The 26,389-nt window shown below is 39.4% G+C and overlaps 1 protein-coding gene across 8 annotated transcripts in view; it reads right to left on the bottom strand.

The window, feature by feature from the left end:
* Positions 1 to 26,389, bottom strand: part of MAP3K7CL (MAP3K7 C-terminal like) — a 115,769-nt gene that overhangs the window by 35,489 nt on the left and 53,891 nt on the right. For 6 of the 8 annotated variants that reach the window (XM_043538312.1, XM_027832866.3, XM_043538311.1 and 3 more), the window contains 2 exons: positions 15,268 to 15,383; positions 621 to 3,220 (listed from right to left, as the gene is read on the bottom strand). In XM_043538312.1, the coding sequence (XP_043394247.1) occupies positions 3,040 to 3,220; positions 15,268 to 15,383 (297 nt within the window). In that variant the 3' untranslated portion in view covers positions 621 to 3,039. Of the gene's footprint in view, positions 1 to 620; positions 3,221 to 15,267; positions 15,384 to 23,737; positions 23,801 to 26,389 lie in introns of those variants that run through there. The other 2 variants (XM_037905434.2, XM_043538310.1) reach the window with 2 other exon arrangements.

Consider the following 26,389-nt stretch of genomic DNA (forward strand, 5'->3'; position numbering starts at 1 on the left):
GGAAAAGAAAAACATAGATTTTTTAAAAACATTTTTCTTCTCCCACCATTCTCTAGTGACCTGACCTGAAATAACTGCATTTATGTCACTGCACTGATATGTTTGATATCTTTAGACTGAATAACCTATTGGGATCCACTAAAAAAGACCCCTGCTGCATTGGTGCCAAAATTAGATCACTCTACCCTATTTCCATATGAAAACTGCAATTGTTAGAGGTAGGCAAAGTTCATAAAGTTTAAGGTCTCAGTGGCAGCTGGGTATGTACTCAGAAAGACAGAACCTGGCATTCAAAATTTCTGAGATGAAATACAATATAAAATCACCTTTAATATAATTGCCTAAAATCTTCTTTTGTATATAGTATTATATTTAGAATGGATTTTTTTTAGCAGAATAGTTCAGTCATAAACCTCTAAACAGTAGAGGAAAAGAGCACAAATCATGAGCAAATCTTTTCATAAAAAATGTAATTGGTATTAAATCATTTAGCAGTGTTTTGCTTTAAGAAAAACCCAGGATGAGAAGACTACGTAGTTACTCTGAATATGTAAAAATTTATTGTTTCATGCTTTAATATTTAAAAAAATACCCATTGGTAGAAAAACAAACAAACAAAGTTTCTTTTCAGAAGGCTAATCTGACTGAATCATACTTTACACACTGTGAGTAGCCTCTTGGTTTTCCTCAGTTTTCTACAGCTTCATTTTCCTACAAATGGATTTGCAAAGTTCAGTGGATCTAATTTTGTTCACTTGTCAGATCATTTAGTTTTTCTTCTCTTTTTCTTATTTGGTATTTTCTTATTTTTTTCTTTTTCAGCTACCTCCATTTTGGTTTTACTCATTTTGTGGGTGATGAAATGTCTTTGAGCTGCTATTCTCAAAAACATGTGTGTTCATGTTAGTACATATATGTAAATTAAAAGTGAGCTATTTTTGATTGTGCATTATAATTAAGAATATAAAGGAAAGAAATTTGGCTAAATGGAAAAAGACCGGATCAGTGGAATCAAAAATCCCAAATTAACTGAAGTCAAAGGGAGTTTCCATTGATGTCAATGGGCTTTGAATAAAAACCTTATCCAAAGAATTCCAGATTTATCCCAGGTGGCGAGACCACAGTACTCTAGTACCATAGGGAGGAGGAAACAGAGAATTTACAGTATTTGTCATGCATTCAGTGCAAACCCACTGAAGACAACAAGATTGCACACAGTGTATGTCAGCACAGAATTGGTCTCAAAGTTCTTACCTTGCCCGCAATGCCATATCTTAAGTATTTTGTATTATTCATTATGCTGTTTAATTTATGGATCCAGTTTTGCTTTCAAATTTGTATACACAAGGACTACACTGTGAGATAATAATCTTCCCTAAATAAGGGCAGCACATTATTACATGCCCTTTAAGCATCCCAGGAAAAAAGATTGTGACTCAGACACAGTTCCCCTTCTTGTTTTCCTGCTGCTCTGGGTAGAGAGTAAACTGCCCCACGTGTAGACCAGTACAAGGTATGCTGCCCCATGTGCTAGGGAGATTGGAGCTGAGATTCTGCCTATTCCCCACCCCATCCTGTCCCCATATTCCATGAGGAAGTAAGCAGCAGCCCTATGGAACCTACTTTCATGTCTGTGCTGCTACCTGATGTTATTTGCCAGTAGAGAGATGTAAGGAGGCACCTTGGACTCCTTTAAGCCTCTGTGCTGCACCAGCTGGGGTAAAATTTGGTGCTAAATAACTTCAGTGAGAGTTGCCTAGGTTAATTTAGTATAAATGTTGGGTCCTACAAGAACAATGGGGTCAAAATTAAAGGTTACTGTGAATATCTTACCTTTTGCAATTCCTAACATTTTTAATTTTAAAAGTGTAACCTTAATTTTTGTGTATTTAATTCTAACCTCACAAAAATGTAACATACTTCCAGTTGAGCGGAGTTTAAAATATGGGGAAGATTAAGGAAGTGAAGGGCACAAAATAGCTTTTTTGTATATCCACTTTTAATGAAAAAAATACTGTATGAATAGAAATGGAAGTATAACAAAGGATTTTCAATTGATTTAGGAAAATACAGTGATAAGTAGAGCAAGGAAAAACAGACATTTTAACTCTCAGTTATTCATATATCACTGAACTGTTTAGTACCTACCCACAGTCATTTCTGTTCCAAAACAGTCTACAAAATAAAAACAAAATATATGGTACTTTTACTGAAGTATTCTCCATTAACAACCATAAAGTCTTATTTATTCACCACTGTAGTGTCCATACATTACTTTTCCATTTCTTGCATGCCAAAAAGTACAAATGAATTTTAAAAAGAAAAGAATTTCTAGCCAAGTATATGGCGGTGGAAAGAAAACTTTATCTGTTTCTTCACAATTTAATAACTTGAAAATGATTGATAGCAATATAATTCTTTGATGAAAATGATTGGTTAGTGCTATTTTAATGAAAGTACTTTTTTAAAAAAAAGTGCAATCTTTTAGACTTTATAAAACAACCTAAAATTGACATTATCAACATGCCAGATACCTGGAGCATAATCTTGAGCCAGAGCCAGATTAGATTTAGGACAATTTCCAAACATTTTAGGCATGAAAAAAATAAAAACAAAAAAGAAAACTAAACTAAAATAGAAGCACATGAGTGTGTTCCAGTGTTCCATATATTAACACTGCCCCTGCTGTATGTCTTAGTATGGTCCAACTCCCAACATAGAGACTATTTATATCAGTTTGTAGTGTGTCCATATCTTCTTAAATTGGAAGAAATATCTTTAGAAAAGAAACCTGATCTACTAGAACATATAATGGGGCTAGATTAGCTTCAATTATGTTACTTGAAATAAAATATCCATTATATAATGGATAAAATATCCATTATATTAAGCTACCGGCTGGCAAGCATTAAATCAAATATAGACTTTTAAATATTCTGTATTTCTAGTGAAGTGTTACAACAGAACCTTTTTTTAAAACCTCTTGGCCAGCACAGAACAAATACTGGATTTGACTGCCTCTTATTGGTTAGTTGAGAGTTATGAAGAGCCCTGTCTCTTTTGGTATTGTATTCTAAGCTTTTCCAGTTGCTCTGCACACTGCATCTGAGCCAGTTTCAATGTCCGATTCTCCTCTGTCAGTTCTGCATACTCCTTAGCCAGCTGAGCAGCATCCATGCTCTCCTTTTCTGCCTGTTCCAGCCTGGCAATCAGCTCCTTTCTGAGGATTAAGAAAACAGGAAGATAAAAGTTGAAGTATGTATGTGCCATTACCCAGGGTACGCTTTTGAGCATCACCTGTGGTCTTGGTCCCTAGGAAAGACAACACTGTAAGGTTTTCGCAAAAAGAAAAGGAGTACTTGTGGCACCTTAGAGACTAACCAATTTATCTGAGCATAAGCTTTTGTGAGCTACAACTCACTTCATCGGATGCACCCCCATAGCTCACGAAAGCTTATGCTCAAATAAATTGGTTAGTCTCTAAGGTGCCACAAGTACTCCTTTTCTTTTTGAGAATACAGACTAACACGGCTGTTATTCTGAAAACTGTAAGGTTTTGTGTTGATTATAGAAAACTTTTAATGCTGTTGCAGTACCAGATGTATATCCCATGCCTAGAATTGATGATATACTGGACATTTTAAGCAATGATAAATAAGCAATTCTTTTGATTTAACTCAAAGTTATTGGCAGAACCCTTTGGATGAGGATGCACAGAAAAAAATCTGCTTTCATCACTGATATAAGACTCTATAATGTTACCAGCTGGTTTAATTAATGCTGGAGCCACCTTCCAGAGGCTGTTAAACCAAGTGTTAAATGGTTTACAGAACTTCGCAAGAGCATGCGTGGATGACGTTGCAGTATTTAGCGACACTTGGGCTGATCACGAAGAACACTTGGAACTGTGCTGTCAAAAGTCAAAGAGGCAGGCGTAACTATAAAAGCCTCTGTAAAACTGAAGTAGCCAGAGTTCCTTATTTGGGACACTGGGTAGGGGGAGGTCAAACATCCCTATGCTTTGAAAGTTGAAGCTATTGTAAATTGGCATGTATCCCAAACCAAAAAATAAGTCCAATCTTTCGAAGGTCTGGTAAACTACTACAGACGGTTTGTGTGGGGGTCCAGTGACATTGTCTCTGCCATCACAGATTTATGTAAAAAGACCAAGCTAAACAAAGTCGTTTGGATGAAAGCGTGCCAGGAAGGATTTGATAAGGTAAAGAACATTTGGTCTGAAAAGTCTGTTCTGGCTAGCCCTGATTTTGACAAAATGTTTAAACTGTGTACAGATGCATCAGACATTGGTCTGGGTTCTGTGATGATGCAAACAGGGGAGAATAACATGAACCATGCAATTGCTTTCTTAAGCAAAAAATTTACACCAACTGAATAGAATTAGTCTGTCACAGAAGAGGAATGCTATGCTATAGTGTGGGCAATTAATCAACTACCCTGTTCAATTGAAAATTCAGGGTCTTAACAGATCATTAGCCATTGATTAGGCTAAACAAACCTAAAGGCTCAAATTCCACGCTTCTACACTGGAGCCTCTTACTTCAGGAATTTGATATGGAAATTGAGCACATAAAGGGAAAAGACAACATGGCAGCAGGTGCCCTGTCCAGGAAAGAGGGCCCTGACCAACTGCCTCTGGGTTAGCCAGTGGCTAACCCTCCTATGGCTTTGTAAGGGGGAGGTGTGATGGGCTGTACCCCAATGTTCATCCCTTTTATAGCTCACAGGGCTATGATAAATTTTGTACACAGTATACCCTGTGAAGTATCATTTGAAAATTCATAATTTGCTGATCATTATTGTCCTGGTAAAATATGTATGGAAACATTGTATGTAAAGTTATAAGATTCTACTGTATGACATTACTAAGGCCTTGTCTACACTACACAGTTGTGTTGACAAAAGGCAAGTTTCATTGACAAAACAGTGGACGTGTACACACAACAATTCTCCCCCTGCCGATTTAATTCTTCTACTGCTACACAGACATAATAAAACCACCTTGATGAGTGGCACAGCTTTTTGAGACAAAGTTAGAGTGACACAGTGTCAGTGTAGACACTGTGCTTGCTTATGTTGCCCTAAGGGGACTCCAGGTGGTGTCCCACAATGCCCAGCATGACCGCTTTGATAAGCAGTTTCTACTGTGCTGCCCTGCAGCCAGGTACACAGGCATGCACCCCCCCCCCCCCTTTAAAGCCCTGGGAATTTTTGAAATTCCACTTCCTGTTTGCTCGGCATGGACAGTTCACATTACATCTTCCCAGCTGATCATGCTGGCTTTCCGCAGCAAACATGCTCCCATCTGGAGTACACAGGAGTTGCTGGATTGGTTGGGTCTGTGGGAAGAGGAGGCTGTGCAGTTGCAGCTCCAATCCAGACATAGGAACTTTGACACCTATGAGCAGATTGCTTGTGGCATGGATGAAAAGGGGTACACAGCAGTGCCATGCTAAGATCAAGGAGCTGAGGCAGATGTACCAGAAATCAAGGGAGGCCAACCGTCACTCTAGTGTGGCACCAAAAACATGCCACTTCTACAAGAAGCTGCACGCCATACTCGGTGGCAACCCCACCTCCACCACCAAGAACCCCATGGATATTCTGGGGGGACTAGAGGCTGCAGCCAGTGGAGTCATTTCCAAGGACTAAGTGGTGGACGAGGAGGTCAAGTTGGAGGATGATGTGGAACAGGCAATAGGCTTGTCCTGTGGCATAGAGAGGTGAAATTGAAAGGTGACATGCAAAACTAACCAAAGGAAATAGATTAAAAAAAAACCACACACATCAATTTTGAATTGTTTCTTTCCATGGTACACAACAGGGCAGGCACCACAGATTCCTGTTCAGATTTGCAGCTCATGAAATACTGCAGGATCAGCCTCTTTTTGTTCATAAAGCTCATCACAAGCCAGGTGATCAGTCAAGGATCCATGCTTTCAGGCAGGTGCAGTTGAAAAATGGCGTGAAATGCAGTGAGAAGTCCTTGGAATCATGGAACAGAGAAAATTGCATCATGGGGCGGTAATCCTGCCCCTATGATGCACTGTGATCCATTCCCAGAACTCCTAGTGGGAGAAGTTGGCAATTTGCACAGTGGGATAGCTATCCACAGTGCACTGCTCTCTCTCTCAGTGCTAGAGCACTTAAATCGACTTAACTCTGTAGTGCAGACGGCCTAAGACACGTTCCAAGTCCAACTAGGGGCTGGCTGGCATAGTCCGTTCCCTTAACTCACCAACCAGTTCAACCCCTTGCTTCAGGAAGAGTTTACTTTAAAAGTTGCCTTGTCCTTTTCATCATCCTGCTTCCCACACTCAAGTAACTTTTTAAGCATTTATAGCCCTGTGAGCAATTAGCTCCCAGTCTGGGCAAAACAATGCTTGCAACTTGTAGGATCATCAAAGCTGACAACTTTGCCCGCTGTCTTTCAAATCTGTACTCCATGCCCTTATCTGGGGCCACTGTCTTCTTTCTCTTTGTTCTTCCCTCAGCATCCTTTTAAGGTACCTCAATTTATTCATACAGGAAAATCTTATAGCCTAATATGGAATAACTTCTCCTTGCTAACCAGATCATATTCTTTGTTAAAAAGCAGAATGCTACTGATTGATTCTTTCCTCTTTTCTTATCCTATTAAGTTGAAGAGAACATTTCTTACTAGGCTGCTATCAACAGGAATTTTGCCTGCCTAAGGACTGCAAGATCAAGTGCAAATGAGTAGTAGCTAAAAAATTGTATGGGTTATGCAATCCATTTAAGAGGAATAAGTTTGTATTAATTTAACTGTATTAATAATTTAGTTACATGAACTTCCTTTCCAGGATTTTCATCACTGGGGCCAGCTGAGGTCTTCCTCAGAATGTCTTCCCACTTATTCCACTGGGTGCAATGCTGGACTGAAGGCTTGAGCTTTTTCAGGCTACCACTTCCTAACTTATGAATGTTCCAAGTAAATTACTTCAGATTTATTCTTCCTTACTTTTCTTATACTTATGCAGTTACATAAAACAGAGATAGAATAAAGTAAGTAATCAGTAACCAGAATCTTAAATCACTGCTTTTCAGCACAGCTTTTAAAGGTAAAGGCTTTTAAATCCATGACAAATTTTAGGGGAAAAATATTAGTACTCATGAAAGTCAGACACCAACAATACTTAGCTGGACTCAAGCCAGGGGCAGTGCAGGCGGACACTATACAAACTTGTACAAATCTGTAAATGAATATCAATCCTGACTTGCAAAACCTGGATCAAAAGAGACTTTGAGCAAGCACTTTTCCCAACTTGCTCTACAGACAGAGCCCATAGAGTATAACTCCTTCCTGGGTTTGGCTTTATTAAATAATCAGTAATAAAAAAACCCAGATAATCAAGATCACCTCAAACCTTCTCCACAAACGGTTTGTGTCTAATGCTCCTTCCCTCACTGCTCAGCCCACACCTTAGATCCTCTTTCCTAGAAAGCCAATTGCACCTCTCTTATATTCAGGTAGTATAAAGTATCGCCTGCCTCTGAGTCAGCAGAACTTACTTATTCTTTTATTGTCAGTATCAACACCTGTTAACAGAGTGGGGTAATGTTTCAGGCAAACACTATCAGCCTGTTACAAAGGCCTAAGATTAGAATACCAGGGAACTGCTAAATGTTATGAATGGTGTAGTTTACAATGCCCACAAAAGGCTGAGACCACTTACTAATTTTTGCTTATGACCTAACCCTGGATTTGAACTAAGCTTTCAGAGTTTGAAGGATACCACAATAAGCTCTTGCACCATCTAGCCTTAGTTATGGATGCTTAATAAACAGCGCTAGCATTCTGTAATCTGTGTTTTCTTTTAGCAGCTACACTGTGGTTAAAAATTAACATAATTGATAAAGCATTTTCTAACATGTTGCTAAGACACTTGAGGCTATGAGGGAATCTGTAACGTCCTTTTTCGATGTTCACTTTGTTTTTTCTGTGAAAAGCATGGTTTACATGGTAAAAATGTAATGAAATGCAAGTCTTACAGTAGCAAAAAGACAAATTAAAGAAACTGGCAGAGCCTCAATGAAATGATTTTCACCCCCTGCTGTTGTACAGTACAGGCTCTTTTTGTGGCGAGCAGAGGTGCCTTTTTATTTCACTCATTCTGAATAAATAATAAATACAAGCAAATTCTGCTAGCTCATTTAGAACAAATAAAAAACCAACATATACTAGGGTGGAATGTACCTTGTAGGCATTGCCCCTTCATGGGAGCGGTGCATAGCCGCTCCTCGCCCCCCACTCCTGTGTGAGAATGAGGAAAGATTATGCCTCTGGATATGTCATTTACAGGGGCATGTGCCACCCCTTAAGAAGATGTAGCATGCATGTCTGCTGGCTGCTGGCAGGGCCACAGCCCTACCCCTCCTCATTCAACATTTTGGGGCTGCTCTGACCCATAGGCGTAGTTTGATTTTTATATATTTTTTTTGGGGGGGGGGGGAGAGGGGGGCAGCTCCAGTCAGGCCAACAGGGTCACACGTGAGGGGCAAATTCTGCACCAGCCTGAGGCTTGCAGTTTGGGGGGGGAAGGTGGGGACACTGCCCATGTTCTCATCTCAGGTGGAACTAGGAGAGTGCAGGGATTGCAATGAGCTGGCTCCTGCTTGGGAAGAATATTCGAACAAGGACCAGTAACAATCTGGTTTTTAAGATATAAAGACAGAGCCTGTGGTCGTGCCACTTACAGCATGCTTCAACTGCGTAGTCCTAGCACATCTGAGCACTGATCAGCATGGCAGGACAAGCTGAAGTGTCTTTTCGGATTAAATGAAGCCAGTGTACCACTCTGATATGGTAGTGTTTTACAACCTTTTTGCACAAGTGCAAATAACTACACAAGGTACAAGTCAGTGGAGAGTAAGGCCTACAGTGGGTAAACTGAGCAATCTGCAGAATAGGAGGTTGGTGAGTTTGTGTTACACAGCATTTTTAGGAACATTCACAGGTATCAATGAAGTCCTCTGCTCAATGTGCAACAGCTGTCAAAGAAAGCAAACAAGATGTTAGGATGCATAAGGAATAGGATGGAAATTAATATGAAAATTATATTGCCATTCTATAAATCAATAGTGTGGCCTCATCTGAAACACTGCAGTACTGGTCACCCCATTTTAAAAAGGAGACTGAAGTACGAAGGGGTTCAGAGATGATTAGGGGCAGGAAAACTCTCTTATGAGGAAAGAGTGAAAAGTTTGGGACTCTATCTTAAAGGGGATGAATAAGTGGGGCCATGATAAAAGCATACAAGTTAAAGAACAGCATAGAGAAGATAATTCAAGGGCTTCTATTCTCCCCCTCTTGTATTACAAGGATAAGAAAACATTAAACGAAATTGAAAGGTGACATGCAAAACTAATCAAAGAAAATAGATTTAAAAAAAAAACAGTAACACACAACACACAGTTAGCCTGTGCAACACACTGTCATCACTGAGACTAAGAGGAGCAGACATTTAGAGTATGTCCACACTACAATATACCACCTGCAGCTGACCTGTGTCAGCTGACTCAGGCTGGGGCTGCGGGACTATAAAATTGCAGTGTAGATATTAAGGTTGGTGGGTCCCAGAACTTGCTGACACAGCTGACACAGGCCAGGTGCAAGTGTTTTATTGCAGTGTAGGCAAATCCTCACATGGCTACTAAGAATATCCAGAATTTATAATAGCAATTTTTAAAAAAAAATAATCAAGATCTGTGGGAGGGATATAAACCTGGATACTTTGGCGCATACACCCTCCTCTAACTATGAGAAATTAGAAGGAAACTTTCCCTAAGGACAGATTATCCCATAAATACCTTCTTGCAGAGTTTCTTCCTCTGAAGCAGCCGGTCCTGGCCAGAAAACTGGATTACATGGACTACTAAACTGATCCAATATGGGAATTCCTATGTTCCCCAGGCAAGCTGTTTTTGAAATAGTTGTTAAGTATTGCTTCTCTGAAGTCTCTTAATGTGCCAGTAATAAGCCATCTATGTCAAGGGTGGTTTAGCAGCGATGAGGATGAACACTAATAGAAGCATGGAAATCCCCCATCTCCGGTTCATCTGAATGCTTGTACCACATGAAAGGTTTGTGTAACCAGGGAGCCTTTTTTCTTTTTCTTTTTTTTTTTGGTGGGGACGGGGGTGCGGTGGGGTGGTAGAAAAAGAGAGAGTGAACTAATGTGTAAGTCAGGGCATAAACATACTCTCAACTCGGGGTCTACTACAATACATATAGAGGAAAGGAAGGGAAAAGGTATCCATGGCATAGAAAAGGAACAATCCTAGACCACATTTACTCCAGACATATGTTAGAATTGTTTGGGGGAGGAAAAAGATAAAACTGGCCAGAGCTAATAATACAAAACGTAGCTAGCAACCAAGACAACTCTAATATTTAACTGCATAATCCACGGTCATTAGCTAGTAATAGTAATATAATAAGTGCCCAAAATAACCAGCCATCCTATCCCTTTCACCCAAAATTAGAGATCTAACACATCTGTCATGGAAATATAATAAGTTACAGGAACATAAATTAAATTACATTCACTGATCTAAGTGTGGTATATTCTTGCCTCCACACCCCTTTCTTCTTTTTCTATCTCTTCTTCCATTTCAGGCTGAATTTGTCCCTTGTCCTACATATCAGAACAAATTCTCTGCTGGTGTAAATGGGCAGAATTCAAATGAAGTCAGAGTTGTGCCCATTTACAGAATGTCTCCTCCCAGTCTTGTCCTTTGTTCTACCCCATAATTCTCATTTTTTGATTCCCCTCATCCTATCCATCTCTCTCATTCCCTCTTCCTCATGAGGTAACTGCGTTCATTGCTCCCACACGTACCATGGTTTGTGCTCTTACTATCTGCCCCACCCACAAAGAAAATGGGGCAAAAAGGCTCCTGCTGTGGAGTACAGCAGTTAGTTTTAATCCAATTCACCACCTCCCTTTATAACTTTGTGCTCCTGCCTCCCTCTGCATTCTGTAGTGAACAGCACATTGCAAAGGAAGAGGCTCTGATGGCAGGAAGAGAAGGCAGCCAGGAGAGGGCCCCTAAAGCAACAGGAGGCCAAAAGAGACACACCAACTGGTGCTAACTTCTTAGCACTGGCTGGGAGGCTAGCATGCAGGACAAAAGTGAAAACCAAGATTGTTAACTGCCCTGCATTTGCTCTAGGTACTTGGAAAGAGGAGAAGACAAGAGAGACAAATTACACATTATTTATCTTCCATATTTGTAAGGCATCAGTCACTTTGGTATGTAAACAAAGTTATGAAGAAAGCATTTTATAAAATAACCCTTTTCAGCTGTAGTTATTCAAATGTGCTTGTGGCACTGACATCTATTTATGCTTATGATTGTGATTAAGTTCCCTCCTTGATAAATTCTGATCTGTGCAATGGCGCTAATTTACCATATGATCTTTACTGGTCTGCGGATATTTTCTTAGAAGTAACAATGCGGAGTATTCTGTTTAGAGCAGATATCATCTTGTTCAATATTTTGAACACAGAGTTTTGTATCATCAGGCTTCCTGGCAGTATGTGTTTGACCTCTGCATTCCACAGGTAAGCTAATCTGTGGAGAGGAAGTTAAGAATGCTGGCAGGGTAGCCATCTAACATAAGATCTCTTTACTTCCAGTAAAAATGTGAACTGAGTGGAAGAAGAATATTGCACAAGTTACTATTTGTTCAAAATAAAAGGGAGAAATCATTTATGTATTTATCAGTTCATTGTATTCAATATTTACAAGCAAGGATTGTATTTGCCTGGCATATTACACTATTATGAATCTACATTTCCATAAATGTAGGTTAAAATTTGATAATATTTTGTAGTAAACTTGGGACATCTGCAGTAGTCCCTAAACTGGTGAAGTTTCAGAAAGCTCAGAAAAGACTCCATTTTTGAACTTCTGTCATTCAGACAGACTTTTCACTCCAGCCTACTTCTTTTTAGAAGAGACAAAACATCCCTTTCTTCTAATTTATGGAATATTTAATATCCCATTTCATCTCAGCCGGTGTGATCCACTCTAGTCTATTAAATTTCAGCAAATACCCCCACTTATATCTTGTTCCCTGTAACTTTCAAACTGTTTCTGTCTAGAACAGTATTGTACTATCCAAAAAATTAGTCAATAGGCCAAAAATCTTTTTCTCCTTCTTCTTTTTTAGATTAAATGAATTGAGAGCTGGTAAAAGGTGCTGGACTGACATCCTTATCTGTCCAGGCATTTCTAATGCACCCGCCACCATGGTATCTAGGTATCATGTATATCATTAGAAGGCTTATAACAATAGTCCAGAAAGAAATTACATAGACACTCTTGCTTGGATATACTTTTGTGTATGCATTTGGCATTCTCCAGAACTAAACATATTTTATGTGCCTATTGTCATAGTATCTGTATATACATAACTCTGCACCCAAAAGACAAATTTCATTCTATCTTATGCAGTAAACTATTTTAAAAGATTTTTATTAAGGAAAAATCTAAAAGTCTCAAGTGTGTTTTGCTTGAAAATGTGTGTAGCTCATTCAGGTATGTATCACTTGTAATAAAACATTAATCTCAGCTTTCTGTAAAAAAAAAAAAAAAAAAAAAAAAGTTAAAAAATAAGGCTGCCTTTTTAAACCTGGGTACCTAAAGTTAGGCACTTAAATCCATAATTTGATATATAAATATCTGACTTGGATTTTCAGAGGTGCCAAGCATCAATGGCTCCCATTGAAATAATTTGGGTGCTAAATATGGATTTATGTAACTGACTTTAGACAACCAAGTTTAGACAAGTGTGAACAACCAAGTTTAGACAAGTTTGAAAATTTTGGACTGACTAATATCTGAGGTGGAACAGATAAATAGTCTCAATTTCTTCCCAGCTAAAGTTACAAAAATACATTGTTAGCAGTTACATATTATGTTATTAATTTTAATTTTGAATTCTTTTCCTTGTTTTAGATCTACTCACAATAAATCGGTTCCATTCAACTTCTGGACCAAACCTTCACAACTGGTGGCTCAAATCCCAGTAAATGCATATATCCAAATTTGCACACACAACCATATATTTGGACATGCAGACATTTATTTTACACACGCATATTTGTATTTGGCAGGTTATGCTTGTGCAACTTAGGTGGTCAGTTTTAAAAATCTGTCTGTTACAGTTTTAGGATCCCAAATTCAATAATCTTTTAAATCATGGCAAGATTTGTTGGATTTTCCATGACATTTGGTCCATTCTCCACCTTTAGTACAAAGAATATGGCTTTTCCTACCCAACATATACTTTCAATATACTGACATTGGTGGTACATCCTGACCAACTACTAATGCCAAACAGTCCCTACCTCAGCCAGGCACAAAAACCAATTTGTCTCAAAACAGAAATTATAATTTGTTCTGAAAACAATTCTTAAAGATCAAACTATGGGCTCTAACAGTGCATAAAAAACCACATTCTGGAATGTATCCTTGATATCATAGCTCTCTCAGCTGGCCTCAGCTAGCAGTCATATCTGTCACACAATAAAATATCTGTATGACTTAATGCAGGAGGAAAAAATAAGAAATTGCTGCAAAAATCATTGGAATTAATAGAAAAATCCCTGCTAGTAGGAAGTTTGTTCAGGTAATAACTGAGGCCCCAGACCTGTGATTGCCCCTTTGCTGGCAGATACCTGCATCCTTACAGGCTCTAACTGACTTCTGTGGGATTCTGCAAGAAGGCCAGGTGTTCACCCATCTGGACCCACTTGCAGGTCTGGGGCTTAAAATCTTAACATTTTTTACAGTTGAATCTCTGCTCAGACCTCACCTTCTTACATAACCTCAAAAGGAATATCCTGAGTTGGGATATCTGAGGCAGAAAATTATGCTTTTGTTGCACTGAGAAAAATCCAAAGTCCCATAGCGTCAGAATTAATGGTTTGCTGAAGGATGTACTCTTGAATTAGCTTTTTATCTGTCACTCCACCCCAATCTAAGGCTTGGTGAAACACAGCTACAACAAAAAGGGCTTTTTCTGTGGGATGGCTAGCCTTTTGTTAAAATAAAACCCAAATACCATAGAACAGAAATGGAAAGTATAGTAGATTTAGGATCTATTAGAGTATTCTTTTCAACTGAATTATTCTCACTCTTTCACTCTTCACTGAAAATGATGAATCATTCTGGTTGTCAACATTAACTACACCTTGGAAGAATCCAATTAGCATCAAAATGTTTTGTTTAATCTGTTTATATAATTGTGGTGATGAACAACTGAGCACCATGCTGTAAAGTCAATGCAAACCATTACTATAAAAAGGATGGAGCCAATGAGAACAAACCATCAACTGGATCAGAAAGGCCAGGCAAGAGAATAAACGTAATGTAACTCAGGCAAACCACCCCACCAGGCTAAAGAAAACAGAAAAAGAAGAGGAGTCAGGAAACGCAACACAAAACAACTGGACAGAGAGGGACCAAAAAAAATGATCAAAGGTAGATCTGCCATAATAAATGGGTCTTCCAGAAGGCTTGTCTACATGCAAGGTTGCAATAGTTTAATTTAAGGTATGATTTTAAATTACAAATCAAAGGGTCCCCACTGTCTTTGCAGAGGTTTAACTAAAGTTCATTAAAAACAAATTTAAGCTACACAGAACTAAATCAGTCCTAACACTGAAATAAGGGTGTCTATGCAGGGGATTGCACCAGTTTAAACTGGTGCAAGTCTGTGTGAATAAGGCCATACAGTGTCCTGAAAGCAGCCAATAAAGGGATTCTGGTTGATGTCCTTCAATGGACAGTTGCATAATTGAGAGCCCTGAACAGTTAAAGTTCTGCTCTCATCCTGGTCATGACCAAACCTTAGGGCAGAGACACGGCTTGCTCTGTCCAATTGCAGTTTCCCCAGGCAGGGGAATAGGGTCACAAAGACCTTCTGGCCTAGATTATGAAGGATTTCTATGGATCAAGATCTTGAATGTTAGCTTCCTCACTCAAACTTTTACGCTTTTAGATTGTTTACTCAAACAAAAATACCATTTTTCTTTAATACCTACTTCTGGCAGCATTTTCCACTTTTCCTTCACTAGCTTGGAAATCATATTCCATGTGAATGGTTCTGTAGTAATTTTAAAATAACTATGAAAGTTTTTCTTCATGCAAATTACACTTCTTTTCCTTTGAATGTATAAGTAAATACTGAGGTTTCTTTGGAGAAAAGTTACTTACTTTCTTTCTTCCAGCAGTGCAATTTCCTTTTTGACCTCATGATATTCTTCTGCTATTTGGCAGTGCTGTTTGAACACCTCCATAGATTCCGTAGAGTCATGGCAAGGAGGCAGAGGCTTCATAAACAGAAGAAAAAAAATAATGTAATGCTTCTGCATGTGACTGAAACATTAGAAATAAAATCTTGTCTATTTAAAAACAGAGTTATGATGTGGGTCCAATCCTGTAGTCCTTATTTAGGGAAAACATCCATTTACTACAAGGACTGCAGGACCAGACCAAATGTTATTACTGTTATTTCCCATCTGTCACATGTAAACATAAACCTTTTAACCTTTCAAGTATTTTCATAATTTTCCTTGCCACCTTTGCAAGCCATCAGTGAAATTTGGATTAGAAGAAGGATATTCTCCCTTATACAACATTTTCATCAGATACAGTGAAGTAATAATGCTAAATTTGGGGCACCAGTTATATCCACACCACAATATAAAACATAGTATTTATAATTTCACTGAAGAATCAAGCAGAAAATTAATTTGACTTGAGGGTGGGAAGAGCTCTAATTCAAACATCTCTAAGATTAGAAAAGGTACACAGAGGAACCCTTGGCTAAATAGTTTTGTTTTCATAGACATGCTTCAACGCCCCCCGCCTCAGCATGCCACTTTATGGAACATGGTCTTATAGTTAAAGAACAGGACTGTCAGTCAGAAGATCTGGGGCCGAGTTTTGCAATTTACTTCCAGGAAGCCAGAATTTCAAACCTAGTAGCCTCTATCCCAGCTCTGCCACAGCCTTTGATGTGACCTTAGGCAAATCTATCTCTCTGTGTCTCAGTTTTCACAACTGCAAAAGGAAACAGACAGTACTTACCTAAGGGGTGAGATGAGGCTTAATTCACTAATATTTGTAAAGTGATGGAAGGTGCTGTAGAAGTGCAAAACTATGAGGACAATGAAAATACTTCTTTAAGAGTATTCAGATAATAGGGACCCAATCGTCCACCATTGAAAGTAATGGGAGTTTTGCCACTGACTTCACTCTATGCAGTGCTATATTAGTACAGCAAGTTGTTTTTAAAAGAAGAATGTAAACTTTGGAAATCCACTATTGTACATACAGCAAATAAAAATACCCCACCCTGGGACTCCTCTCATGAATTAAAACTAATGTGTTGAAAGTACAATTTGGAGGAAGCGGAGGTTGATGGGTATTGCTCCTTCTAAAAAATGCAACTTAATTCAGACATCAGAGATGAGCTTCACACTTTGTCCATAATACTTGTAGGAAATTTAATATTTTTAAATTGGTAGCCATGAATCAGTCAACTGCACATGAACTCCACATAGCATGATCAAGCCACCTGTTTAAATCAAAAGGAAACACTTAAAAATAATTCTTCTACCGTCCTGCTAAGGAGCATCCAATTGCCCTCTGGAATAAAAGTGAATCTATTTCTACCCCTCATAGCTCTATTTGGACTCTTCTATTTAGGGAGGAGTATGCTTTCAGTGACTATGGCAGGAATGGCAGCACACTGGTACATGGGTTATTCCTTTTTCTGACTCTGAAATGTTTTGCTGTAGCTAAAGTTACAAAGCATAGTTTTGATTAAAATTACTTACAGAGAAAGAACAAAAGGGTTTTTACCTAATAATGAGTCTCTTTCAGACGTGCCTTAATGAAGAAAAATGGTTGATGTGATGCAGGCCATCTGAAGTAAGTGGTATGTAGTTTTTAAGAAATTTGGATGTACAAACATTCATTTTCAATACAAAATGAGTTCTGAGGGTTTAAATTAAGACATTTATAATAATACTGCTGTGAACAAGTTGTTTTCAAAAAACAGCTTTGAGTTCAGGTGAGGTCAGGGCCCCAGAGAGGGAGTTTCTCATTCCTCAAGAGACAGACACAGGGATCAATTTTAAATGGCAGGCCACAATTTATATGAAAATTTAACATTGGAGAGGGGCACTCTCTGCCCTATCTCATATCAGGTATTTCAGGAGGGTCCATTGCTGGGTTTACAGGGCATCTATCATAAAGCTCATAACTCAGGGTAGACTCTCCACTGCCTGCCCCAAGGATTCATCTTGCTATGCTGAATCCCCTACACTTCCCCAGTATGAAGGGGACAGAAGGTACCAAAGAGGTCCCCGGTCTGCAATGACTTCAAGTATTCCTCATTCCATAGACCTGGGGTCCACCAGTGAAATCCTGTATCTCTAATCTGGACACACCTGCTGCAAATTGGGATGAACTAACACTCTTAGAATTCCTCACATTAAATTCCTACATTTTATACCTGTTTAATCCAACTGTCTCTCCATCATCTATAAGGAAGGTGTAAAAACCCACTAGTCTTAGTTAATCTGGCCCCAATTGGAAACATTCCTTCCTGACCCCTTAAACAGGTGATCAGTCAGACCCTCAGCAACTTAAAAAAACCCAATTCCTAAATTATATAAATATAGGGAGACAGGTTGGGTTCAACTACAAATTGGATCAGAGGCCTGATAAATCCCAGGCCAGGGTTTAAATAAATTATTGTAGGAAGCAAGAGCCAGTCAGCTCATGTCTCTCTAGCTGGTGAACAGGCAACGGAGCATCCAGTGGAAGAAGGGCCTACCCCATGTATATACACCCCATTTTCTTTAAAGCCATCTGGCACCTAGTGGATCCAATCAGGTTTCCCATTTGTTAAATTGGTGGGTGGCAGTGATGATGTTTCCTGGGAAAGGGGTTTTAATTATATTTTACTGTGGGTGAGCTACAGCACCATCTGTATATCCATCCAAATAATCAGTGTAAATTTAACAAGACAAAAATATAGAAGTTGCAGTGTTCTATTCCAGGAGTGCAAGGGTGAGCCAAAGCACAATCTCTGCTGTCCACCAGAGTAACCAGCACACAAGTTTATCACAACAAAATCTTTTAAAAGTACTCAGTGAGAAATCCCATTAACTATGATCCTTAAAGGAAAATGTTTAGCTTCTTCAAATCTACCCAGTTTACACCAGATTAAAAACTAAAGCAGCATTCAGTTTCCACATTACAGCTTTCCACTCAAAACACACATTTAGAAAGCTAAAAATTATCTAGTCATTTTGAGAATTCGTAGCTCTTTCTCACTTAGAACCAGTTGCTGACTCTCATACCTGCTTCCCTCATTGTTTCCTCTCCAGAGTGTTGCTTTTTTCTTAAAATGACAAGTTAACCCCCTCAAAATACATTAACAGATAAAACCTAGCAAAAATCCTAAACAATTCATCAGACAACATATTGTTCACACATCTCAACCACAAGAGGTCCCTTCCAACTCGAACATCTAGGAACTCTTCACTATGGAAATTAAAAAGAACAATAACTGTATAAACCCCCCCCCCCCGGTAAACAAGCTTTCCTAAGCTTGTAGCATTTCAAAAACCATGCTCATTCTATGATACAATAAAATAGAATACAAAAGTAACACTTTTTTTCAGTCCTCAGAACCAAGTGGCAAGCTCTGGATCTTGTGACTTTGGTCCCATTCCCTCCTTCCGTTGAGTCTCTTGTTCCAGGTGTGAAGGCTCATGTTTTGATGTTTGCAGAAAGCCTAATATGATTTAGGGCCAGCGCAGCTCTGAGTCCACCATAGAATCACAGAACTGGAAGGGACCTCGAGAGGTCATCTAGTCCAGTCCCCCGCACTTGTAGCAAGACTAAGTATTATCTAGACCATTCTTGACAGGTATTTGTCTAACCTGCTCTTAAAATCTCCAATGATGGAGATTCCACAACCTCCTTAGGCAATTTATTCCAGTGCTTAACCACCCTGACAGTTTGGAAGTTTTCCCTAATGTCCAACCTAAACTGCCCTTGCGGCAATTTAAGCGCATTGCTTCTTGTCCTATCCTCAGAGATTAAGAAAAACATTTTTTCTTCCTCCTCCTTGTAACCACCTTTTGCATACTTGAAAACTGTTATTGTGTCCCCTCTCAGTCTTCTCTTTTCCAGACTAAACAAACCCATTTTTTTTTCAATCTTCCCTCATAGGTCATGTTTTCTAGACCTTTAATCATTTTTGTCACTCTTCTCTACATTCTCTCCAATTTGTCCACATCCTTCTTGAAATGTAGTGCCCAGCACTGGACACAATACTGCAGTTGAGGCCTAATCAGCGCGGAGTAGAGCGGAAGATTTACTTCTCATGTCTTGCTTACAACACTCCTGCTAATACATCCCAGAAGGATATTTGTTTTTTTTGCAACAGTTTTATGACTCATATTTAGCGTGGCTCCCAGTGCTGGTGAACTGTCTACACTGGCACTTTACAGCTCTGAAACTTGCAGCGCTCAGGGGGTGTTTTTTTCACACCCCTGATCGAGAAAGTTGCAGTGCTGTAAAGTGCCAGTGTAGACAAGCCCTTAATCATCAATGAACATATTGAACAGAACCAGACCCAGAACTGATCCATGTGGGACCCCACTCGTTATACCCTTCCAGCATGACTGTGAATCACTGATAACTACTCTCTGGGAACGATTTTCCAAACATTTTTTTCACTCACCTTATAGTAGCTCCATCTAGGTTGCATTTCCCTAGTTTGTTTATGAGAAGGTCAGGGAAGACAGTATCAGAAGCTTTACTAAAGTCAAGATATACCACGTCTACCATTTCCCCGCATCCACAAGGCTTGTTACCCTGTCAAAGAAAGCTATCAGGTTGGTTTGACATGATTTGTTTTTAACAAATCCATGTTGACTGTTACTTATCCCCTTATCGTCTAGATGTTTGCAAATTGATTGCTTACTTATTTGTTCCATTATCTTTCCAGGTACAGAAGTTAAGATGACTGGTCTGTAATTCCCTGGGTTGTCCATATTTCCTTACGTTCTTATTTCCCTTTTTATAGATGGGCGCTATATCTGCCCTTTTCCAGTCTTCTGGAATCTCTCCAGTCTAATCGCTGATGGCTCAGATATCTCCTCAGTCAGCTCCTTGAGTATTCTAGGATGCATTTCATCAGGCCCTGGTGACTTGAAGACATCTAATTTGTCCAAGTAATTTTTAACTTGTTCTTTCCCTATTTTAGCCTCTTCTGATCCTACCTCATTTTCACTGGCATTCACTATGTTAGACGTCCAATCACCACCAACCTTCTTGGTGAAAACCGAAACAAAGAAGTCATTAAGCACCTCTGACATTTCCACATTTTCTGTTATTATTTTCCCCACCTCATTGAGTAACGGGCCTACCGTGTCCATGGTCTTCCTCTTGTTTCTAATGTATTTGTAGAATGTTTTCTTGCTACCCTTTATGTCTCTAGCTAGTTTGGTCTTGTTTTGTGACCATCTGAGGACTTAAGTTAGAAAAGCCGTTACTAATAATGCTTGATTTATTTTTAAAGCTGCATTTGAGAGAAAAATACAATTTTTGAAACTGAGATTCCATAGAAGATAGAGAAGGCTTGTTATCACCTCCATCTCCTTCCCAACACAACATTATTCCCAAGAGTACCTTTTCTGTTTGACTTTTTATTTTATTTGTTTTCCATACTTTGCATCTAGCCACTGTGCCCTGAAATATGGACAATGTCAAACCAAGAGAATTTTATTGCAATAAGCTACACGTTGGGCAGCATGTACACCACATTGTATCTGCTGATACACATGCTGGGCTAGGGGAACTATTTAGCAATCTTCTTTTATCCAGGGGCAGTCACATTTCATTTTGCCTTTTTTATTTAATGAAACTAAATTGGCATGCAACTAAAGTGGATTGAGAATTTCTGAAATTCCATCAAAACCTTTTTCTTTTTTCTATTTTTTACAAGCTTACTGAATAACTGAAATTTTTTGAGAACTTGAAATTTCAGGGAAAGGTATTTGCAAAAAGTTTCTACATTGTTCATGAAAAATAATTCTACTAGCTCTATATGAAGTACAGGCAGACTCATTATTTGATAGCAAACTAATCTCTATCAAACACACGTAAAATGGGAGGTATAATGCTCTGTCCAACTCCCTGGCTGCCAACCAGAATGTTCAATTTAGCAGAGAGAGTTTATATGAGCCATAATTTCCCCCTGACCTCTGGAATAATCTCTAAGTGCTCTAACTTGACAATCAAATTTGGTGAAAATGTTAATTTCTGGGTATCCCCATAGATATTCACTATGCCTCTCTAGCTTCAGAGTGTGTTCTCAGCTATCATCCATGACTAAGAATTAGCAAACATCAGTTTTGTCTAAAACTTTCTTGAACGGGGCCTTCCTTTCCCTTACTGGGCCCCCAGGGTCTGTCAAGGCTCCTCCTTGTCTGCAATAAGTAATTTTTGTTAGTCTCCTTGAATGACACTCCACCATTTGTCCCCCCACCCCAAACTTTGTTCCCCACTTTCTTTTTGGGATAGTGTTGTCTTGTGTCTTTACAATTTAGAATCGCCAAAACAAAGCGCTTTATAAGAAGAAAGTGGAATTTGAAACCAACACTGTATCATATTTCTTGGTATTTTGAGGATTGAATGTGCCACTACTTAATGTGCTAACTTTCTCATTTCAGTGATCATGTCGTAGGCTGGCTGGCTCCTTAAAGAGAGTTAGGTCCAGCCCTCCTGTGATAAATTAGCTGCCTCCCAGCTGATGCTGTGAGGCTACGGATGAGGTGAAAGCTTGAAGATCACCTGGACCTCACAAAAAACCTACAAGTAGCTCAGTTGAACCAGAGAGCTACACAGAGTAGAGAGGCTCTTGCAGGAGACCCTGGGTCAGGGGAAAGAACCTGGTTTGTGTATGACACTCAGGCAGATAGCCTGCAGAAGCAGGGAGACTCGCCTTAACTCCCAGACAGATGGCCTGTGGAGTGTGATCCTGCAGAGGGAGTAAACAGAATCTTCTGGAGGAACCTGAGTCAAGAGGAGGGAAGGACAGTTTGATATACAGAACTTGTGTTATTTTGAAGAAATAAAAGAGAACCTCTGAAGAAAGGAGGATTGGAATCCTGTAGCTGGAGAGTGTACTTTAGTGCACAGGCTGATTAGTTAGCCCACTAGCTGACCGACAACTACTGCACCAAATCCATCACAGGGCAGAAGAGGTGCTGGGCATCTGGTATCACAAGTGCTATCTCTGGGGAAGGAAATGGGAAACCAAGAGAAATTCTCTTTCTTGACCTGCAGAGGGGTGTGGCAAGGGGATTCTGCTATAACGTTTACGTGCAGAAAGGAGAAAGTATTTTTGATTTAGGCAAGAGGACAGAGAATTAATGAGGGAATAAATCCGTCACCACCAAGCTAGGAGTCTGCAGAGGCAAGTCCTGAAAGAACAAATGCAAGGGCAAAGGCCACAAGCACCATTATCTCAAAGAAGCTATTGCAGTGGTTCAGCATATACCATCTCACCTTCAAAGAACAATGACACGTAATTATTAGTGTCCTGTTGGCTCCCAGCAATGCATTTCCACGGCAATCCACCTTACTAAAGAGCAGGGAAAAAGAGAACGGGAATTCCCAGAACATGCATTTCTTGTCCTGAAAGTCTGTACATTTTTTTGGTAATGTTTTGTTAGGTTGCACTGGCCACCGGTTGTGTCTGGCCTGCATATTAGAATACTTAATCAATTTGATTTACAGGATTTGTGTTGAGTCCAACAGGCATACTTTAGGTTATTCTCAATACAGTATCATTTCACTATGCCATACAGCTAATGTATAAAAGCATATCTGCAACAAAAGGTAAAAAAGCAAACAACAAAAAAAGCCACCACCAAAGGAAACATGGTTATATTTAATAGCAGCAGTTGCCAACATTTAATCCTTCTTATTTCAGCATCATCCAACCTCATTCCCCTGCACTGGCAAAATATGTGCCCACAGCAACTCTCATTTGGTTCACCGAGCTAATACAAGCAGCACTGACTAAAGTCACAGGTTCAGGTGACGATGTTTGTCTGTCCAGCTGTGCCTAATTTGTGGCAAGGCCTAAAACCTCCATTGTTTATTGAACACTCGGTCAGGCTCCCACAAACATTGTACAGAAAGCAACAGGCAGACATTCAGAGACCCTGTACTGTAACTGCATGTCAGCAGTCCCTCTGTGCGAGGATATGTGCACTGTTTCTTTACGTGTAGCAGGAAGCCAGGCAGGATAGCCTGGAGGAAGAGTCTAGGAAGAAGCTACATAGCAAAGAAGAGAGAATCTTTTGGGATTATGCTGTTTTTCTTATTCTAATGAAGATTCTTGTTCAATGTTTGAAGAAAGCAACTTTTCGTGATTCTTTGCCATTGTCACCTGCCCCTTTGCACTTAACCTTCCAAATCCATAATACATCATCATAATACACCCACCAAGTTGGTAGTTGAATTGTCCTAGTTTGGGTAGTTGGTAGCACTGCCAAACCCAAGTGTTCAAAAATCATGAGGTTGGCTTAAAAACATGAGATTAATAATAATAATAATAAATAAAACACTTTGGATTCTTTTTATTTACCTTCTGTTTGAGGGCCTTTAGGGTGCACTCAGGTCATGTTTTCAAGCTTTTCTCTGCAACCATGAGGGCTAGAAACTTTCATAAAAAAAAAAAAGCTGAGCTTCTCATAACTCCAGGAGCTGGGTCTTAAAGAAAAACACCAAATATTGTGAGACTCATGATAAAATCACGAGAGTTGACAACAGTGAGTTGAGATATAGCTTCTTAATTCGGGCAGCAGTGGATATACAGGCTCACCGAGAATACATGTGGGGATGAAGATTCCATTAATATAAACGTTGTTGGATAGCAGCAGCACAGATGTGTCCGCTCCTGAAAAGCCTGGAGTTTATAAAAAATGTTTGCATCATACACTGTGTCTGGCCTGCCTGTGTACACATATAGAGATCAGCTACCCTGGATATGACTACACTGGAGCTGGAGGTGTAGTTTCCAGGTTGGATAGATATACCTCTGTTCAAGCTAGTATGCTAAAAATAGAAGTGTAGCTGCAGCAGGACGGGCTAAGTACCTAGGGTCTTGAATGGGATCGTACTTGCGGTGGCTAGCTGTACTGCCGCCCTCGCCACTGTCGCGAGGGCACTATATTTAGTGCACTAGCTCAGGGGCCGGCAACCTTTCAGAAGTGGGGTGCCTAGTCTTCATTTATTCACTCTAATTTAAGGTTTTGCATGCCAGTAATACATTTTAACATTTTTAGAAGGTCTCTTTCTATAAGTCTTTAATATATAACTAAACTATTGTTGTATGTAAAGTAAATAAGGTTTTAAAAATGTTTAAGAAGCTTCATTTAAAATTAAATTAAAATGCAGAGCCCCCTGGACCGGTAGCCAGGACCTGGGCAGTGTGAGAGGCATTGAAAATCAGCTTGCGTTCCGCCTTTGGCATGCGTGCCATAGGTTGCCTACCCCTGCACTAGCTCAATCAGAGCTAGTGCAAGTATGTCTACCTCTGCTGGAAAGACTCTATGATCCATTAAGCTGGCATCACCATGATAACCCTTTTTGTCAGATATACCTCTGGGCTTGGTGTGGAGGGACAGAATGGATATTTGGGTTCCCTCTACACATCCTGCATAGTTTGGGAAGCCCAGTAATGACCTCTTGTGCATTTGCCATGTTGATCACAATGCCCTGCAACACACCTCTGTAACAACAGCAACCACTATGTACCAAACTGATGCTCAGGTAAGCAGTAACTAGCTTCCACTGTGCAACCCCAATCCATCAATTAATTTTCTTCTAAAGTAACAGGATGGGTCAGATGATTGGTCTAGAAACTGTACTACCAAGCTCTGATTCCTCCAAAGCAAGCAGCTCAGGAGGAAGTGGAGAGACTTTGGGTCTCCTCTGGAGAGAGCTGGTTATTTTCTAGTCCTAGTAAGGTGCCCCAGCACTGTTGGTATGGATGTCTTATAAATGCGAACAACAACATAACAGTTATAATGTTATTACTACAGAACAAATAGATAAGTTCATGGACTGTTCAGTGCAAATATAAGATAGCAAGGCACTTTTAGAATTAAGTGAATATTTAAAATTATAATGTACTTTTTACACCTTTGCAAAATAATTTGTACATCTCTACTCATGGGCACTACAATTTTAAGTGTCATTATAAAGGTTGAGAGCAGACAGGATTGGCTACTAACTTTGTCTGTTACATACCAAGGAATCTCTCAAATCCTGGATGACTGGGCAACAAAATGACACATGAAATTCAATGTTGATAAGTGCAAAGTAATGCACATTGGAAAACATAATCCTAAGTATATATACAAAATGATGGGTTCTAAATTAGCTGTTACCACTCTAAAAAGAGATATTTGAGTAATTGTGGACAATTCTCTGAAAACATCTGCTTAATGTGCCTCAGCTGTCAAAAAAGCTAACAATATTAGGAACCATTAGGAAAGGGATGGATAACAAGACAGAAAATATCATAATGCCACTATATAAATCCGTGGCACATCCCCACCTCAAATACTGCCATGCATTTCTGGTTACCTTATCTCAAAAATACATATTAGAAATGAAAAAGGTACAGAGAAGGGTAACAAAAATGATTAGGGGTATGGAACAGCTTCCATATGAGGAGAATTTAAAAAGACTGGGATTGTTCACCTTAGAAAAGAGACAACTAATGGGGGATATGATATAGGTCTATAAAATCATGAATGGTGTGGAGAAAGTGAATAGGGAACTGTTATTTACCCTTTTACATAACATATGAAATTAATAGGTAGCAGGTTTAAAACAAACATAAGGAAGTATTTCTTCACACAACACAGAGTCAACCTGTGGAACTTGTTGCCAGGGGATGTTGTGAAGGTCAACAGTATAACTGAGTTCAAAAAAGAATTAGGTAAGTTCCTGGAGGATAGGTCCATCAATGGTTACTAGCCAAGATGGTCAGGATGCAATGCCAGGCTCTGGGTATCCCTATACTTCTAAGTGCCAGAAACTGGGAATGGACAACAGGGCATGGATCATTTGATAATTGTGCTGTTCTATTTGTTCCCTCTGATCCCTCTAGCACTGGCCACTGTTGAAAGACAGTACACTAGGCTAAATGGACCAGAGGTCTGACCTAGTATGGCCATTCTTCTGTTCTTACATAACTAACTTCTCTTTTTATAGCATTGAACATTCT

This window comes from Chelonia mydas, chromosome 1 (genome assembly GCF_015237465.2).
Source record: "Chelonia mydas isolate rCheMyd1 chromosome 1, rCheMyd1.pri.v2, whole genome shotgun sequence".
NCBI classification, from domain to species: domain Eukaryota; kingdom Metazoa; phylum Chordata; order Testudines; family Cheloniidae; genus Chelonia; species Chelonia mydas.